Raw genomic sequence first — 19,419 nt, 5'->3', positions numbered from 1 at the left:
ACCTTATGTTAGGATATGAAGTAACCACTGACTTCAAAGTAAGGAGAGAAAATAAGGCTCACCCTGTGCAAATGGTTAGGAAAAGCTGGGGTAGGAAGACTCCTCAGAAGAGTCTCCTGAACGGTCAGCCATATTCACCACAGACAAGGGAGAAGATGGTGGTTGCTTGCCATATATTTGCCAACCCTAATTCAGTCATAAATAAAGCTCTCCCTAACTCAGTCTGTCAAAAACCTACCTGTCCTCAGCCCCATTCAAGTCCCAGCCACCCTGAGGCCTGTCCCCCAACTCCCGGTGCTCTCTTCATTTTAATTCAGTGGTTACATCAGGAACACTCATGCAGCCCTACCACATGGCTGTGGCTGTTGTCTGCCATCCATCACTGAACATTTCCTCTATATATGCCTGGCAAGGCAAGAATTCTATTAAAGTGGGATTAAACCTTTGCTGTGGTTAATCAGTGGCCACTGAGTTGTAACTAGGCTACACCTAAGTTAGAAATTGTGAGGAATATTCGCGAAGTCAGCAGTTCGTGGAACGTGAGCAACATGAAGGAGGTGTGTTCCTTCTCTCACGCTCCCCTCTGCTGGCTCCCGTGTGTCCCTTGGGGCGGGCTCATTGACTCCCGGAGGTGGCATAGGACAAGGACAGACAGACTCTATTCTTGTAACACTTGGGGGCCTGCTCTGGAATAGGAGAATGCTTCTGGGGAGGTTTTCAGAGCCAGGAGTCCCCCCAAGGAAGAATATGCTAAGTGTGTGTGTCGATGGAGGGGTACATACCTCCTGGAGACCATGCGGGTAGAAAGGGGCATTTCAGTTTTATGTCTAGAGCAGATTCCTCTGCTTTCTCCTTGTCACAAAATTCCAACCTTGTCCAAGTGTCACAGGTCCTGTGGGGGGCCCAGGCCCCTCCCCAGGCCAAGGGGAGGGGGGGAGGGTGTGAATATCAATTAGTCAGAGATCCAGTCAGAGTAATTCACTTTTTGGCCATGATTGGTTTAGGCATGAATACAGAATGCGATTTTGGCTAATAAGCTGCAAGGGGAAATGTGTTGGGAGATTCTGAAAAAGGTTTTACTCATTCCTAAAAGGGACTATATGAGGCGAAATTTTCTTTGTTCTCTTTTGGATGTTGCTGTACAAGAATATGATGCTTGGAGCCACTGCAGCTATCTTTTAATCATGAGAGAAGACATCTAAAGACACTGAGTATGGCAGAGAGAGGGCAAGAACCTGGGCCCTTGATGAGTTTGTTCAGCTCTAAACGAATTCTAGAAAGTCCCCATCTCCAGACTTCTTTTCCTCTATTTCATCACTGTTAAGATGTATTTTTTTTGTGTACATTTTAACAACGCTGAAATTAGAATGCATCTTTTATGGTAAGTCACAGCTAAACTGGTAGCATTTTTTCCTTTCTTAGTGGAACCTAAAATAAAATTGAGTGTTTTACAAAGAGCCATGGCTAAGATTTCCTGAAATGTGGAATGTCCTTATTCTTACCTATCTTTAGTAGATTTTCTGCTACTCTCCTCTAAAAGCATCCCAACTGACACAGCTCTTCTTCTCGCAGGAGGATGCTGTGTGGGAAGAGTGTTTGTAACAAGAGGCAGCACAGCTGCAGGCCAGCCCTCCAGGAGGACCTCCCTACTCTGAGTGGGCCCTGCACTCTCTCTCTCCTGGAAGAGGCTCCACTCTTCTTTTGATTCAGAGCAAATGACCTGTGCAGGATGCTCCTCCTCCCTGGCATAGCCGTCACCACAGCAACTGAGGCTTACTCTATGGCTGGTGAAGATCTAAAACAGCCCGTCATATGGTGATGTCACCTATAATGACAATGGTCTTGGATTTTTTGAAATCTAGAGTCCTAGTCCACTTAGCTGGAGAATGAGAAAAGGCCACAGGAGATGGTAGAAGTAGGTCAACTAATCCCAGGGCAACAATGTTCAGTCCCTACTAAGAGCACAGCCTTAGGGGTGCACCCTACTCCACACTCCTCACCCCTTCCTACTGTTGCAGGGGCAGAGCTACTGCCTCTTCCCGCTGGAGCCTCTTCCCAGGGCAGCCCTCTCATCTCCTCTTCCTCCATCCCTCCCTTCTCCCTTTTCTCTCTCCTCCCCTCCTCTCTGCAGACCCTAGTCATGGTGAGACTGAGATTAGCACCTTCAAACCTTTATTCTGAGTTATGTTTTTACCTATACAATTTAAAATATAAGAGCACAAAATAAAATCCCGCAGGGGTCCTGTGTCACCCCAAATGGGCTAGGGAATGACACACTTGTGGTGTACCCGCTTTACTTCTGCATCAATAGGGAGCTTTCTCATTATTTGAAGTGCATTTTAGCTGCATTTCCTTGAGACTTCTCTTCTTGAAAAGAAGCACAACAGGCTGCTCTTACTGGCCCCAGCCTCTCTTGATTTTGGAGAGTGGAGGCGTAGACTGTGTGAGGTCAAGGGGAAGCGGTCACAACAGCACCCTACCTGTTTCCAGGACACATCCTGGAGGGCTAGACCAGTGCACAGGGGCTCAGAGGTGGCTCGTTTCAGCCTCTTTCCCTGCCCCCTTCCCTCCCCCTCCCACCAAAGTTCAAGTGCAGCTTCTGCTCTAAGCCTCTGCACAGCCCCATCTATTCCAAGCTGAAGCTTAGGGAAGCTGGAGTCACTCACCCACATAGAAATACTCTGGGGACTTGTCCTCTGATGATAACTCCTTTACGGCACCTCCGAACCGAAACCATAGTCCAAAAGCAATGACGGCTGATCCAGCCAGCTGGAAGGCAAACGACACTGTGTTGACAGTGGAAGGGGAGAGCATGCACAGATCCAAGAGCAGGCTTGAGGTTCAGGATGCTGACGGGTCATACCTTTAGAAATCACCTACGGCAACCTTCCCATTTTATAGGGGAAAAAATGGAGGCTCAGAGAGGTGCAGTAATGTGCACGAAGCCCTTCAGACCCCTGATGTGACATTGGACTGGGTTTTTCTGAGATCAAGGTTTCCCATGATGCCAGGCTATCCTGTGGTTATGGGGCACACACAGCACAGCCAGGGAGGTGTCTCAAAAGCAATGTTCCAGTAACACTCCCTCTGGAAGGCATCTGCCCCCTGCCTTTCTGTCCCTTGCTGGGCACATCGGATCTCCTTACCCACACCACGAGAAGCGACTACATCTTAGCCACCAGGTCACCAAGAGCAAGATGAACTCCAAGACCTGGGGGAAACCCACTTTTCTAAATGGGAAGAAAACATGGCAACCTCAACCTCAGAACCCACCCACACCTCATGAGTGCAGTCCCCAAATAGAAAGCTGTTTTAGGGGCATCTGTAACCCTCTCCCCGCTTCCTCTATGGCCACTGCTCTGAATGGGGATGGTTTTGCTGGTAGGGAGATAGCCCAGTCTTTTTTTTTTTTTTTTTGGTTGCTATTTTGAGTTTCCATGGAAAGTGAGAAAGGAAAAAATAATTTTCTGAAAAAGCGTGGTCTGTGTGCTGTGTGGTTCATGGAGAGGCTGAGTGGCTGGCGCAGGCACTGGCTGGGCAGGCTGGCAGCTGGTAGAGTCATCACCCAGCTTCCTCTCCTTCCCTACTCTGAAGGCTTTTGTGAGGCTCAGCATGGAAGTTGGAAGCCCTTTCTGCCATCTCAGGACTGTCACTGCTGCGTGCCAGTAGGCTCTAGCCATGGTGTTCTCTCTCCACAAACACTACTCTCGAGTTTCACTGTATCAATCCATCAACAGATATTTACTGGGCACCTTCTGGGCTCAGGGCACCATGGGAAAGTAAGCAGAGATATAAAAATAGCCTCCTAATTCTGCTGGCCCATCCAGTTGCTGTTGGGCTGCCCTAGCCTACCACTAAATGAACAATTGAGAGGCTCCCCCTTCCCAAACAGAGCAGAGCACACACAGATGCTGGGAACAGGAGCGTAGGGGATGGAAATCAGAGAAGCCGAGGTGTAAAAAGGAAAAATTGCACCAGAGACAACATAGTCCTTTTTACATAGGAGACTTCCGTCTTGCTGGGCGGCTTATAAAGAACTTGGCACTACCCTTCCAGATGATCTGGCTAGATTTCTATGAGGACTTTATCCCTCTTTCCCTTCTATCCCCCAAGAACAATCCCCTTTGTGCCCAGCTTCTTCAGAAAAGTGGTGTGACTTGTGAGGAGGAGTCAGAGGGGCAGATTTCTACCAGCTGGACTCTCCCTTGTGGAATAATTAAGAGCTTCCAGTACTCAGGGGAAAGCACTAATTGCATAATGTGAGGGGCAACTGAAGCAATTGGGATCAGTCAGCTTTTGAAAGACCTCTGCGTTTCAAAAAGGGTGGCATGGCATGGAAACATGCTGAAAAGGGTCTTGCTAAAACTTTAACAATATCTATGAAGGGCAGGATTCCAGGTGACTTTTTTCCTTCTAAGTATATTTTCTAAGTCCTCTGCATTAAGCATGTGTTCCTCTTGTAACTTTAAAGATATATTTTAAAAGTGTTACATGGTAGTTTCTATGTTCAATCCAGAAAAAGTGGGGAGAGTCTTCTTGGGCCATGTTTTAACTTGGGAGGACACTAGCTTTGAGGTCCTTGCTGTTCCTGTGCAGGAAAGAGAGCGATGCCCTTGGTCAAGCACCTAGGGTTGTCCTGGGAGCACTCAGAGGCCGCCTGGGACAATTCTGCACAGCAAAACCTCGCAGGCAAACTCCACGCCCTCATCTCTGTGGTGACTTGATGGAAAGACAGAGTTTCCAGATACAAGGCAAAATCTATTGACAGAGGCATCAGGCCAAAGCCAGCAGCCACCGAGCAGACTGCGGAGGAGGTGACTGGTCCCAGGGACACCCTACCGCGAGGTCACATTTTTGGAATCTCTGTACACAAACTCTAATTTATAGCTGTCTGGGATTATCCTCCCAGACGGAATACATTTGTCCAGTTCTGGCACAGATGCGTTTGATGCATAATGGAAAATTAAAAGAGAGGTTGCAATTTAAAGCCATCCGGCAATGGGAAAAAATCTGCGCTTGCTCATCCATTCCACCAACCCCAAACCACATGGGTTTCCTCCTGGGTCAAGGAAACTGTGGCTTAGCTGAATGTCATCACTGTGTGGAAGGGAATCCTCCCAGCAGGCTGCTGCCGGCTGTGTCAAGGATGCTGAGGGTGAGGGCATGGCCAGGGCTGATGTTGCTCGTGACGAGACTCGGGGTGATCACTGCTTTGGAAACCGGTGCCGGCACGGACCACACAGCCCTTTAGTCCTTTTTAACTCACCATTCCTGTAAGATTCGTGGAATGCTCTGTGTTCACTGGGCTTTGGTTGGTCTATCACACACTAGAAATTGCTTGAAAAAAATTCACACCAGTTCTAGTCCAGTCAGGAACACAGTGAGTAAGTCAGTGTCACTAAGTTCTCAACACACCTGTGATCCATAGAGCTGGAGGAAATGGTATCCCCAATGACCTGAAGGAAGTCTTCAAGCCTCTCTAATCCTAAATTTTAACCCAAAGAGCCAAAAACTGCCTCATGCCCACATTCTCTCTTCTCCTTTTAATCTCAACCACTCTTTTGCATTCAGACATGACATTGCATCTCAGCCAATGTTAAAACAAGTGAGAAATGAGAAGCTACCATTTTTTTTTAACCTTTCCTTCTTCTGCCCCCAGCTGCATCTCCCTTCCCTGTCTTTCTTCCTTGCATGTTTATTAAGAATAAACTATGGTCCAGGCCAGGTCCCGTGCTCTGCATCAGGGAAACGATGATGAAAAAGACATGGCTCGCAGTCTAATATGGTGGATAACACATAAAGTACTAAGTGTAATATAATGCAGGAAGTGTGCTGAAGAGGAACAGTGTGCACACTGCCAAGGGACTGGAGCAAACTGCAGCCACCGGCATGCAGGAGGAGTCATTAAATTTTGATTTACATCTTGAAGAATGAGTTAGAAGTCACGGGGCAAGGAAGGACTGGCAGTGGAAGAGAACTCCAGGCAGAAATGGCAGCACAGAGGTTCATTTCCTTACCTTGATGCTGTGTTTGCTAAGGAGGGTTTGGGGGACGTCAGAGGCTGGGGCTTGAGAAGCATGACTCGGCTTCTCCTTTGCTTGCTACCATCGTGGAATGCCCACAGCAAGGCCTGCCTGAGGGGAGGAGGGACAGAAGCCCACATTTTGATGGAAACCATCAGGAGTGTGAATATTACCTGGATGTCACACACAGCAAGGAGCCAAAGAGAAAGACCTGAGTGACTGAGGACCAGAGAGAGGACACCAGGGGAGGGGACGTGGAGAGCTGCGAGAACTATGAAGTCACTATATCCACTGAAGCACTTTGCTGAGGGCTGCCCTGCTTCCAGGACCGGTGCCAACTCCAGCGCCTTTGGAACAATTAAAACCAGAAACGTTGTTGTTTTTCCAGAAATGGACTTTTTCATACAGGAGCACAAATTGGACTTTGATGTTAGTCCTTTAAAATATACTTATTAAGCATTTATTACAAGGCAGAAGACAAGGTTTCGGAGTCCTACTCCTGGGGCTCAAAGAGACGCTAATCCCCACTGGGTGGCCCCAGAGGGAATCCAACCCTGCAGGTGGGAAGTCAATCCAGAAGCAGCCCACCAGAATGCATGTGAGAAGATGCCAGAGAGCACTATTCTTTGTGTCCTCCCTCCCTCTTTTTTTTTTTTTTTGACAAGGTCTCACTGTGTCGCCCAGGCTGGAGTGCAGTGGTGCCATCACAGTTCACTGCGGCCTCAACCTCCTGGGCTCTAGCGATCCTCCACCTTAGCCCTCCAAGTAGCTGGGACTATAGGCATGCACCACCACGCTGGCTAATTTTTGAATTTTTTGTAGAGATGGGGTTTTACCATGTTGCCTAGGCCAGTCTCAAACTCCTGGACTCAAGTGACCCACTCACCTCAGCCTCTCAAAGTACTAGGATTACAGGCATGAGCCACTGCACCCATCCTCATCATTCCTTCTAAGGATCAGTTGTACGTCAAGTACTTAGAGAAAGTGATAAAATAGTATTTAAAGACAAGACTGTGCCAATTATTAAAAAGAGGAGGAGAAAAATAGTTTAAAAAAGAGATAAGAATGCAGGAAAAGGAGCAGATAGTGACAATAATTCCAAGTCATTGAAAGGGGATCACTAGATACAGTTATAGTATGTATTGTCATGGGCAGGTTATTTCAGTAGCTAACCATATTCCAGAGAGTTTGGAGGACATGAAATTGCAAATTGTAAGCATATGTCTTTAGTGAAAACTGTGTGTTCTAAAACTAAAGAAACAGAAGACGGACTGAAAACATGATTAGGAAGCATTTAAAGCAAAGCGGATGGACAAAAAGTTTCCTTTAAGAATGGCTATCTGCCAAAAACAAGTCATTGTGCATATAGCAGAGCTTGCTAACAGATTTCAATTTTGTTTTACTGTATTTACTTTCATTTTCCTGGGATGGCTGATGAAATGTCTTACCTTGAGGACATATTTTTTCATTTTAAAAAAGGACAGATTTCACAAATTGCAAACATGTTTCTAGGGAGGCACTGAGGTGGGAGTGGGGTGGTGCTGAGATGCAGGAATGCAAAGATCATTCCCCAGTCTGGGCTCCCCCATTTGCCAACTGTCCTCCCTTTCCCGGAGGTTAGCCAACTGGATCACCAAGAGCAAATGTCTGCTGTCCGCTTTCTAGAGACTAAATCCAGCAGAAAGCCCCCTTTTGGGGTAAAAAGCATCATTTCGGGAAGTTCTAGACAGCATGTGCACTTATACCTAAGTGGGAACCACGGCTCCTGACCCTCAGATGCTCCAGCTACAGTTTCAGTTCCTTCCCGCCCCTGTGGAGGTCTCTCTTCTTGCTGTTCCCGCCTCTCCCTCCCTCTAGCTGACACCCATTCACAGTTCTCAGCTCTAATCAGTTCCTCAGGGAAGCCTATCACGGTCTAGATAGGTACCTTCCTTTATATCTCACATAACCTTTCTACTTAAATATGTCTGTATTTTGTAAATGAAGGCGTAGCTCTGTGAGGGCGGGGACGGGTCTATGTTGTTGTTCCCCAAACATAATCCTCTCTGCCCTGCAGAGTGAGCTCCCAACAGACAATAGTTAAATGAGTGAATGGAGGGCCTTCACAAAGGTACCATTTAGGCTATGCTACGGACTGAACTGTATCCCCTACCTGCAAAATCTACAGGTTAAAGCACTAACCCTCAGTGTGAGGATATTTGGGGATGGGGCTTTGGGAGGTAATTAGGTTTAAATGAGGTCATGAGGGTAGAGCCATCACGATGAGACTAGTGACCTTATAAGAAGAGACACCAGAGAGCTTGCTCTCTGTCTCTCCTCCATGTGAGGACACAGCAAGAAGGTAGCTGTCCACAAGCCCTCACTAGGGAGTCCTCGCCAGAACCCAACCTGACCTCTGACTTCTAGTCTCCACAACTGTGAAAAATGAATTTCTGCTTCAGCTACCCCACTCTGCGTGTTTTTTAAATGTCAGCTTGAGCTGATGAAGACAGGCTGACAGGAGCAATTGCGATCAACCTCCTTCACAAGTCTCCAAGGGAATACTTCACAAAGTGTTATTTTCAAACTCATCTGCACCTGGGAGACATGCTGATACCTTGGAAGGCACTGTGTGAACACACTGTTGAATATGCTCAGCAAAACACTTGCCCCAGAAACAGAAAACAAAACTAGAGCGTGTAGTATCAGTTCTGTATTTTCCTAAGACTGCAGGAATGTGTGCCGTGCACCATCCACACACACAAAGAAGAAATCTACACAATGTATACATGCCTTCCACTGTTGGGGGCATATGAACACAATACAATTATAGCACCTCCCCCTACACACATGTGCATGCTGCACTCAAATAAAAGAATGAACAAAATCAATTTTGTATTCTCGCTTCTCCAGGGTGAATACCAACTCATTTGCAATTCTCTTCTTTGGGATGAAGTCACGAAATTGGAAATGATGCTTCAACCCTAGAATTTTCATTAAATGCTTTTAAGCTAAGACTTGCTCTTGGTAGCAATTCTCATCCCCATTGGAATCATATAATGAGCACTTAAGATTCTTGATCTGATTGTAAACCCCATTATGATACCATAAGGGTAATGGAGTCTTAGCCTTTTAGCAGGCAAAAGTCAGAAGCACATTTGCTCTGGAAGATGATCTGAATTTTCTCAAAGAGGAAAACCGGCTCCCAGGATTTTTATTCTGCTATGCAGTGAAAGCAAGGCAAGGGTTCAGATGGCACTTCTTCAAAATCAAGGGTTTTATCAGAAAAAAAATACAAGAACTGAACACCTACGACAACCATGTCAAATAGTCTCCGAGGGACCTTGCTACCCTGGCCTTCATCAGGACCAGGTAAGTGGGAACTGGGAGGCAGGACTGTGGCAGCATGTGACGATGAGAAGTCTGTGTTAGTTTGGAAATACATGGCAGCTCCTTTAGATGCCCGTGTTTCTGATCTCCCCATTATTTTCCTTATACAATTTCCTAAGAAAAAGCTCCCACTAAGAGAGACTTCCTTCAGGTAAGAGAATATTTTACAATCAACCATTGCTTAATTTACCGCACTGATGGAAGGGTGCTGCACTTCAGGCCACAATAAAATCAGGAGTATTCCATTCATCTCTGGAAAGAAACTGGGCTACGGATTTGTGCCAATGCATCTTCAGTTTGTTTAACTAGTTATAAAGTTAACTTGCATGGGTCAACCAACATTGCTGGGGGGCAATTTAGAAGTGCTAGAGAAATACAAGCTCAGGGGAAGGAAGGAAACTAACCTGGGATGAAAAGCTTGCTGCGAATGATAGGGCAGACAATTTATATAAAGACAGTGGAAAGTGTGTTGTTTATTCAGTGATTATACATAATGCCTTTTCTCTTAAAAATATCGGGGAAGGTGAAGGAGAGTAGGGAACAGCAAGAATTAGGAGAAAGATGATGGCTGCGTAGTTTTCTTTCTTTTTATTTTTTTGAGACAAGGTCTCACTCTGTTGCCCAGGCTGAAGTTCAATGGCCTGATCACAGCTCACTGCAGTCTTGACCTCCCAGGCTCAAGCGATCCTCCACCTCCTCCTCCCACTACGGGCATGTGCAACCATATCCAGCTAATTTTTTCTATTTTTTGTAGAGATGGGCCTCCCTATGTTGTCCAGACTCGTCTTGAACTCCTGGGCTCAAGTGATCCTCCTGCCTCAGCCTCCCAAAGTGCTGGGATTATAGGTGTGAGCCACCATGCCCAGCCTGTGTAGTTTTCTTTATACAGCAAAATGAATGTCATAGACTACTGGCTAATGATTCCAGGGAGAAGATGGCTCTCTCATATGACGATCAAATATGTATAGAACTAAAATCCAATCTACCATGTCACAGAAGTGAATCGAACTCAATGTCTACCTTACTTAAAGCCTCACCAAGGGGATAAGCCCAGGGAGGACAAAAATGGTATTTTCTAGGTTCCCTGGACTTCCTCCTTGGAGCACCCAGCTGGCTTTCCTCCTAGGCCTGCTCTCTGCATATATAATCACTTATCTTGGGTGCCGCAATGACTACTGTGACATCTCATCTATATAGAGCTTTACATAAGCAAAGACAACACATTAAACAATATTTATTTTATAGCCTAATATTCGTCAAAGTGGTTGGGAAAACTACTTTGGAGCACATACACAGAATTCTTAATTATTGATCAATAAGCAATGATCTTCATCCAGTTTTAGTAGTTACAGAATGACAATGCTTAAAAAAAAAAACATTTCAAGTACAACTAAGGCTAGATTACAAAAGCCAAAACAATTTGTTTAGTAAGAAGTTAGCATGGGTGGAATCTAGCAGAAATCGTGAAAGTCTAGCTTGGTGCTCTATAGAGATTTTTCTTAAAAGCCATATTACCAGGACCTGTTTGAGGTCAGGAAGGTGCAGCACTGGTCCATTCACAGAGGACTAGACAGACTCTGGCGTGAGCAGGGAGACAAAGTCAGCTTCCTGGATGAATGACAGCAACTTCCAGTGCACCCCTGGCCCTGCTTAGCCTTGCTGGGGGACTCTGACATATTGTTAATAAGCTAATTCTTTCCCAAACACCATTACGATGGGGAGGACAGAGCCAGGACTGGAATATATGCCGGCTGCTCTTCTAGAAATTCATCTCTTCTGGGTATTCAGAATGCATAACGATGCCCTTAGGGTAATAAACACTTGCGTGCATACACTACATAGGTGCAAAGGATTTGTAGTGGATAAAAATGGGGGTTCTAGGCAATTGAGTTTGAATCAGGCTCTGCCACTTACTGGTCCTATAATATTGGGCAAGCCACTTAACCTCTCTAACCCCAGCTTCCATATCTGCAAAGTGAAGGTAATAACAGAGCCTCCTAAAGAGACTAAATAAGCTCATGTTACACACTGAGAACAGTGAGTGCCCCACACTTTGCATTATTATGTTGGTAGACTTGCTAATGTTACTTCAAACTGAAAGCTTAATCTCCAAGATAGGAAACATCACTCCCATGGTTCCAATAATGCGGTCTGCTCCAGCCGTCCTCTACTAATTTTTATTTTAGATCTACACTCCCTCTTTCCACGACAGCTGGAATTTATTTCAGTTTTCTAAATCTATGCTAGAAAGTCAGTGGCCTTTTGCAGAAACTATGTCTCCTCTCTTTAATGTTTTTAAGACCCCATCAGAGAAAAATATGAATAGATGTATTTATGAGTGAAAGAATAACTAAATTTAGGCTAGGGCTGTCCAGTAGAACTTTCTCCAATGATGTAAATGTCCTATATCTGTGCTGTTTAGCACTGTGGCCACTAGGCACCTATGGGAGCTCTGAAATGTAGCGAGCGGGACTGAGAACAAAATGTACATTTCATTTAATTTTAACTAAATAGCTACATATGATCAGTAGCATAGTCTTCACATTGGACAGTACAGGTCTAGAATTCACAAGCTCCTCTCCGATAGTCTGTAGACTTGGAGTGGTTACAAGTATAGACTCTGGGGACACACACAGAGACACAGCTCTGCCCCGGCCAGCTCTGAGACCTGGGCAAGTCTCTCCAATTCTTCAGACCTCTGTTTTCTCATATGTAAACTGGGGATGATAACTGCTACTATTTCATAGGGTCGTTGTGAGGATTAAAGGAGTTAATAATAAAATGTGCTTAGGAAAGCAGCTGGCAAACAGTGTACCTTTATATAGTGCTTACTATTCTTCAAATTTTTGCTCCTGAAATTAATTTTTTAAACTGTCTCTTGATATATACCCTTTCTCAATTCCCATCTTACTTTTCCTCTGCCTGAAACGGATCAGGAGTTTCCCAACCTCTCTCCTACTTCTTGTTCCGTATGCCTTAGTATTTTAGGTATCTCTTTGTACCTGTGTTTCTGGAATGCATCAAGACTCAATCTGACACTGAATATAATCTCCCTGATCACAGATTTCACATTTTCCAAGTTAGTAGCATTTCTTATACCTTATATTCCACATGTTCCAATAAATTGAAACAATGAAAAGAATATGGAGTTTAAAGTTAGAAGACCTGGGACATACCACCTACTGTGCCTGACTTTCAGCTTTCACAACTGTAAAATGGGAATAATTACACTATTTCATGGGATGTCGTGATTTATCATCAGGTGGGATAATACAGATGAAAGCACTTTGTAAACTGAAACAGCATATGAGTGTTAATTAGCATTGGTATTTTTGCTCCCAATCAAATTCAAAGAGGATGAAAAAGGCAGGCCAAGGCAACCCAAGGTAATTCATCTGTAAGATGTGCTCCCAGCCCATCTGGTATTTCCATCTTACTGGCAGCGTTCTCTCTTTAATTCCTTAGCAACCATGACATGATTTGTTTCAGTGCTCAGTATAGCATCACTTGTTTTAGGACAGCAGCTTCGCAATATTAACTGTCAAGGTTGGGGGATAGGGGTTACGTTCTCTTTTGTCACACATGGTTAGAGACCTAAAGATACTTCATGACTGATGTTCTAGAATAACACGGTGAAAAGCAATGAACAATGGACAAGTGGCCTCCCGGTAATTCTAGAAAGCATCCAGTGTTAGTGTTAAAAGGAGACTGAATAAAGGTAAAGTGGTAACTGAAATTAAAAGAGCTGTCAAAAACAAGCCAAGAGAGCAAACCAAGAAGTAGGGCACACCTGCTTCAGTCAGAAACAAGTGCCACTGGTGATCTCTGACCTCTTCAGGCTACATCTAAAACAGGGGTTCTCAAAGGATGTTCCCAGACCAGCAACTCGGGCATCACCTGGGGGCTTGTTAGAACTGCAGACCCACTGAATCAGATTAGAGCTGAACAAGCTCCCTAGGTGATCTGCATGCATATTAAAGTTTGAGAGGCACTGATCACCAAAGGTTTTCCCACGGTCTTTCCTTGGCCTCCACTTAGTAGCACAGAAGCGGGGTGGGAAATAAACAGATCCTGCTCCAGGGTCAGTGCACACAAATCCCTTAGCTGGAGCCATGCTGAACTCTGTTAGGTGCTGAGGGATTGGAAGAAAGGGGATGCCAAAAGGACATAGTCCCTGCCCTCAAGGAGCAAAGACTAAAACAGGGAATAAATTCTAATCAAAGGCAAAATGGAGGCTAAATAAAGACATGAGTGCCTTAAGATCAAGGGCTGTGTCTTAATCATCTTTGAATTCCCAACACTTAGCAGGGATTTATAGAGGAAGTGATCTTTCCTTTCGACTCCATCCTCTTGATATACTCCAAGACTCTTGCCACCTTGCTTGCTAGGTTAGATATAAAACACCTGCCTGCTTTGTCTTACCTTTATGAACCTCTTGGATTCTAGTTTCTACTTTCCCATTTGTACTTCTGGTATTTAAAAACCACTACTATTAATATCTTGTGCTATTATTTACTGTATGCATGAACCATGCTTAAAACCTTACATATATTAACTCATTTTATCTGCATAGAGTGCATAGATTGATATTACTTCTTTATTATGTCCATTATACACATGAAAAAATGGAGGCTCAAAGAGGTTAAACAACTTACCCAAAGTCCCCTAGGTAGTAAATAGTGGAGACAGGAATAAAGTCAGGTAGTGTGATGCCAGTATCTACTGCCCAGGTTTTGGACTCCTGGATTTGAATTGCCACACTACATAGGGCTGTCCGAGGTCTACCAGAACCCTGGGACCACAGCTGTGGCTTCTTCAGACTGTCCCCTCTCGCAGAACCCCTGTTCCTTTCAGCAATGCTAGGTCCCTCTCTAGGTCCACACTAGGTGACACTGGCCCCTGTTGCTCCCTTCCCACCTTCACAAAAATCAGCAATAAAGACTATCCTACAGCGAGGCTGAGAACATTCCTATCTGTCTTACAGGCTGGTCTCCAAAGATTACTTTCTTCAGGTACTTTTTCCTAAACCAATCTCTCTGACAGGTGATTGCTCTGAAGTTACTGTTTGAAATAACTTTGGGAAAGAGGGAGAGGTGACCTCTATAAGATTAATGTGAGTCAAACTTCTTTGACTCCCAAGCCAGCAAGACGCTGTCTTTCTTAAAAGCACCTGTTAGGCATCCCGAAAAGCTGTATTGATAATGGTGAGAAGGAAAGGAGGGCAACTTCAGACTTGCCATATATGGCATCTGCTTTTCAACAGCGAGCAGCTCTGCTTCCTGTGGGTCGGTAACGCTGAGCAGCTAGTGCAGCACAATGATAGGAAAACGCTGAGCATACAACAATAAACCAAGGAATAAACAGCGTCCAGGTTTTCCTTTAAACCAACATATGCGGCTTGGTGGGGGAGTATGTTTTATTTATATTGCTATGCAACGTAGGAAAAAAATAAAGGTGATTTCAATAAAAGGCACAGGAATATGTTGTGCTATCTGATCGCAGTGTCTGAATTTAGACATGACAGATGTTGGGAGGGGTTTCACGTTAGACATCAACCACGATAGGAGAAATTAATGTAGGGGGGTTAACGGCTAGGCGGCCCTGGGCCAGGGAGTACTGTGCTGGCTCTGGCAGGGTCTGCTTGTATGTTTATGAAACCAGGAGCACAGCCTAGGGAAACTTAAAGCAAGCTGCCAGAGGAGGCTGCAAATTGATTTGTTAAACCACAGATCACCAAACAGACCCTGCCCCGCCTCTATGCTTACCTCTGGTGAGGTTCTGACTGGAAGGAAGTGCTGTCACCCAGGGAATTCTGTAACTCAAAGGGGCAGGCATGTGAGCTTCTAAGGGTACGTGTAAATGTTAAATACTTTAGTCACAGCTAAAACCTGGCCTTCCAGGAAAACTATCCTCCACCCCTTTCCCAAACTTCCCACAAAGCTCTCCAACCAGGAAAAAACAACTTCAGAAAGTAGAGTGGGGCTTTTCTGGAATCAGGTTCCCTCAGTTACAGTGAAGGCAGGTATCTAGATACTCTATCCCACACAGTGACTTTCCCCTAAGTCATCAAGTGCCTGTTTCAGTTGCCTCTTGGCTCTGGTTGCTGCCTCTGCCCCCATCCCCATGAAACTGGGGGAGAGGAAGGTTCCCCATTTCCCACTGCATGCCTTCTATATGCTGGGCACTATTCTAGCACTGGGGATACCACTATGAACAAAACAGAAAAAGCAAAATTTCTGCTCTCAGAGTGTTTTAAGTTCTAGTGGGGAAAATCCACAAGTACGAATTGACAAGATAATGTGTAGTTATCCTCAAATGAAGGCAAACTGCAAGTCACTTAACAAACTTATGTACTATTCCCCAACATGAAAGGAATCCGGGGAAAGAGAACTAACATTTATTGAATGCTTCCTATGTGCCAGGCACTTGATAACAAAAATAATAATTAACGTTTTTCGAGCATTTACTATGTCCTAGGCTCATAGGAAGCTGAGGTCACATACTTTACATAGTCCCTCTTAATCCTTTCAATATTTGTTACTCCAATCGTACAGATGAGAAAACAAGCCTAGAAGTAAGAATAACTTGTTCAAGTACACTCTGTTTGTGCAGGCACGCCCTGCTTGGGATCTCTGCACTCCAGCCTGATGGCTTCGACAGTCAGATGGTGGCACACACTCCCCCTTGCTCTGCTTCTCTGCTGGTGGAGGGGGTGCTCACCCTTGTCCAGCTCCTTTCTACCAGTCCTTCAAGCTTCAGCTTAAACAGCTGCTTCTTAAGGAGAACTTTTCTGGCTCCTCATGATGACTGTGATCCGTTCTCTAAACTCCTTACTTAGATCACATATATAAAAGGTCTGATCTAACCTCACTGGCCAACACGTGGAGGCAATCAAACACTGCATTGCTCCTACTTCCTTTCCTCACTGTGTTTATGGTCAACAGTGTGAAACTCGTCACTTGATTCCATACTGTCTTATTTTTGTGTTGTTAGCTATCCGCTGGTCTTGTTTCCTCAGTGAGATGAGCAGCTTAGGGAACTGTATTTATATTGACAAATTATTATTTGTTTAATCACTGTTTAATAGAGTGGGTCTCAAATTTGAGCATGGATCAGAATTACGTGACTGGCTTGTTAAATTAAACTGCTAAATTAAAAACTCTTTTCCCCAGAGTTTCTGATTCAGCAAGTCTGGGATAGCTGAGAATGATTTTTTGTTGTTTTTTTGTTTGTTTGTTTGTTTGAGATGGAGTTTTGCTTTTGTTGCCCAGGCTGGAGTGCAATGTGGCACCATCTCAGCTCACTGCAACTTCCCCCTCCCAGGTTCAAGAGATTTTCCTGCCTCAGCCTCCCAAGTAGCTGGGGTTACAGGCACCCACCACCATGCCCTGCTAATTTTTATATTTTAGTAGAGATGAGGTTTCACTATGTCGGCCAAGGCTGGTCTTGAACTCCTGACCTCAGGTGATCTGCCTGCCTTTGCCTCCCACAGTGCTGGGAATACAGGCATGAGCCACTGCGCCCAACCTGAGAAAGTGTATTTTTGACACATTCCTAGGATATGCTGATGCTGCTGGCCCAGGAACCACTTTTGAGAACCACTGGTTAATTGAATGTGCCACAGTGCTTAAGAGCAGGTAGGCTGAGTTTGAATACCATCCCTTCCACTCGCTAGCTGCATGATCTTAGGTGACTTAACCTATTTGAGCCTCTGTTTCCTCATCTGTAAAAATGGAGATAATAATAGTATGTGTAGGCCGGGCACAGTGGCTCATGCCTATAATCCCAGCACTTTGGGAGGCCGAGGTGGGCAGATCACAATGTTAGGAGTTCAAGACCAGCCTGACCAACATGGTGAAACCCCATCTCTATTCCAAAAACAAAACAAAACAAAACAAAACAAAAACCTACAACAGACAGAAAATAAACAACAACAACAACAACAACAAAATAATAGTATGTGTGTATCAGGACTCTTGTGAGGATTAAGTGTCATAATGAATATAATATGCTTAGCACTCTCCCTGACATGTTGGAAACATTCAGTGAATGCTTCCAACTATCACTGGAAAGGCTGGTACAATATCAGGCACTAAATAAGCACTGAACCCAGACTAAGAATTCCTCCTCAGGTTTAAAACTTCTTGGGAATTCATAAGCAATGAGAGTGAAGGGTGTCACTGTATCATGACATTTATCATTAACAGCTTCTGAAATTAAGCCAGATCCTAAAAAATACAACATAAATGGTCTTCAGAAATGTCCCTCCCTATAGTACGCCTGATGTAAATCCCAGGTGAACAAAGGCCACGTGTGTCTTTAAAGTTCAGGGGAGGTCGGGGAGGTACCTCCTTCACACCTTCCACAGCTGAAGGATGCTGAAGAGCTTGGAGTTGCTGGAGTCACCCAGGCATCTAGGCTAATGGGTTGGCAGACAAAAGTGGAGCCCATCATTCAACAATTAATTAGTTGCAATAATGGGAAGACAACTTCCCCCAGAGCAGATAGAACAGCCACCTCCTCCAGCGCAGTGGTTTCAAAGCACCCGGTCCCTGGCTGCTCTCAAATCTCTTCATCCAAAGCAAGACCTACATTTTCCCTTAGGGTCTAGCTGAGCAGTTACACTGGCTGACATTTCCTTAAGAAAGCCCAAGAGGAAATGTGCAGAAAAGACAATTTTCAGACCTTATCTCACAGTGTTCCAGGGCTTGGGACAGGGTATCCAGGGATGTAGGTTTAGTCTAGCTCTATCCTTGTCTCAGTAATAAAGGAGACAAGGGTCAAGATCCTCTCTCTCTGTGAACCATGAATCCTGGGAATGCTGTCAGTTGAATCCAACCCTGAAAAGTTGAATGAGATCATCTCTGGGAGAATTAGTATTTAGCAGAGGCTGCGCTGGGGATTGTGGAGAGATGCTGCTGCCCTTTAGAAGCCCCTCCATTCCCCACCCACTTCCCAGAAGAGCACTCACCACCTCCTCTCGCCCAGCGGCACCCTTCCCTGATGCCCAGAAAAAGGACGACCCCCCCCACCACAATTTTCATCCCTATCTCCAATTTCCTAAGCAAACCCATCACAGCCAGGTGGTGTGTCCACACACTCGAATGGAGCACCACCCTGGGCAGCCCCAGGGCAGGGGTTTCTCTCCCAACACCACGGCCAGGCCCTGGTTCCAGCTGGTAGGCAGAGAAGGGGGTGTGTGCACGGGAGGCTGGAGGGGAACAGGGACCGCCAGGGCCCCAAGCCCTCCGGAGGTGAGGAGAGGCTGGGTCCCCGCACCTGGGGTCACCAGTTGGGAGATAAAAACCAAGGCAAGTGGGGTTTCTTCCAGAGAAGAGTCACACGGTGTCTCTCCCCTTCTCACGATTTCTCATTGATCAACCTTCTGTCTTCCCGTTCTCTCCCCTCCATCCCTCCCCTCCCTCTTTGTTTGCCTTCTCCTCGCCTCCGCGTTCGAGCACCCTGCCCTCCCCCGGAGCGCGACTCGGACGCCGCAGTCAGCTCCCCGGGGACCCGGGCCCGGCGCCCGCCGCCCCCCTGCCCTGCCCGGCCCTCCCGCCTCCTGGTCTCACCCAGAAGAGCAGGTTGAAGCCGAGCAGCAGGTACTTGATGCACCGCAGGCCCCCGCGGAAGCGCCCCATGCTGCGGCCGGGCGGCGGGCTCCCCGGTCCCCAGGCCCGCGCTGCGAGCGCCGGGAGCGGCAGGCGCCGGCGGGGACGGGGCGGAGCGGGGAAGGCCGCGGGCGGGGCTGCGAGGGGCGGGGCCTCCAGGGGCGGGGCGGGCGCGGGGCGGCGGGGCGGGGCGCGAGGACCCCCAAGCCGCGAGGCTGGCGACCGGTGGGGGCGCCGCGGGGTGGAGATCCCGCGGCCCGGTGCAGCGCGTCCTTTCTTTCCCTAGACCCGGGGACCACCTGCCTTCCCTCCCGTGGGCGCACAGCTGCCAGTGGCTATCCGAGCACCTGCGGGGCGGGAGCGCCCCCCGGGGACGGGGGACCCATTTAATCAGCGCCCGGCGCGGAGACTGGGTT

General features: G+C 46.3%; 1 protein-coding gene across 4 annotated transcripts in view; it reads right to left on the bottom strand.

Annotated features, from left to right (window-relative positions):
* The window catches only part of TSPAN2 (tetraspanin 2), a 63,746-nt gene extending 44,712 nt beyond the window's left edge, over positions 1-19,034 (bottom strand). For all 4 annotated transcript variants that reach the window (XM_021672712.2, XM_012466662.3, XM_012466660.3 and 1 more), the window contains exons 1-2: positions 18,965-19,034; positions 2,667-2,769 (exon numbers count right to left, since the gene is read on the bottom strand). In XM_021672712.2, coding sequence (XP_021528387.2) covers positions 2,667-2,769; positions 18,965-19,033 — 172 coding nt within the window. In that variant the 5' untranslated portion in view covers position 19,034. The remainder of the gene's footprint in view (positions 1-2,666; positions 2,770-18,964) is intronic.
* Positions 19,035-19,419: the final 385 nt, after the last annotated feature.

This window comes from Aotus nancymaae, unplaced genomic scaffold, assembly GCF_030222135.1.
Source record: "Aotus nancymaae isolate 86718 unplaced genomic scaffold, 86718_ANA_hifiasm-v0.15.2.pri h1tg000007l, whole genome shotgun sequence".
Taxonomy (NCBI): domain Eukaryota; kingdom Metazoa; phylum Chordata; class Mammalia; order Primates; family Aotidae; genus Aotus; species Aotus nancymaae.
This window is presented reverse-complemented; position numbering and strand designations above follow the sequence as displayed.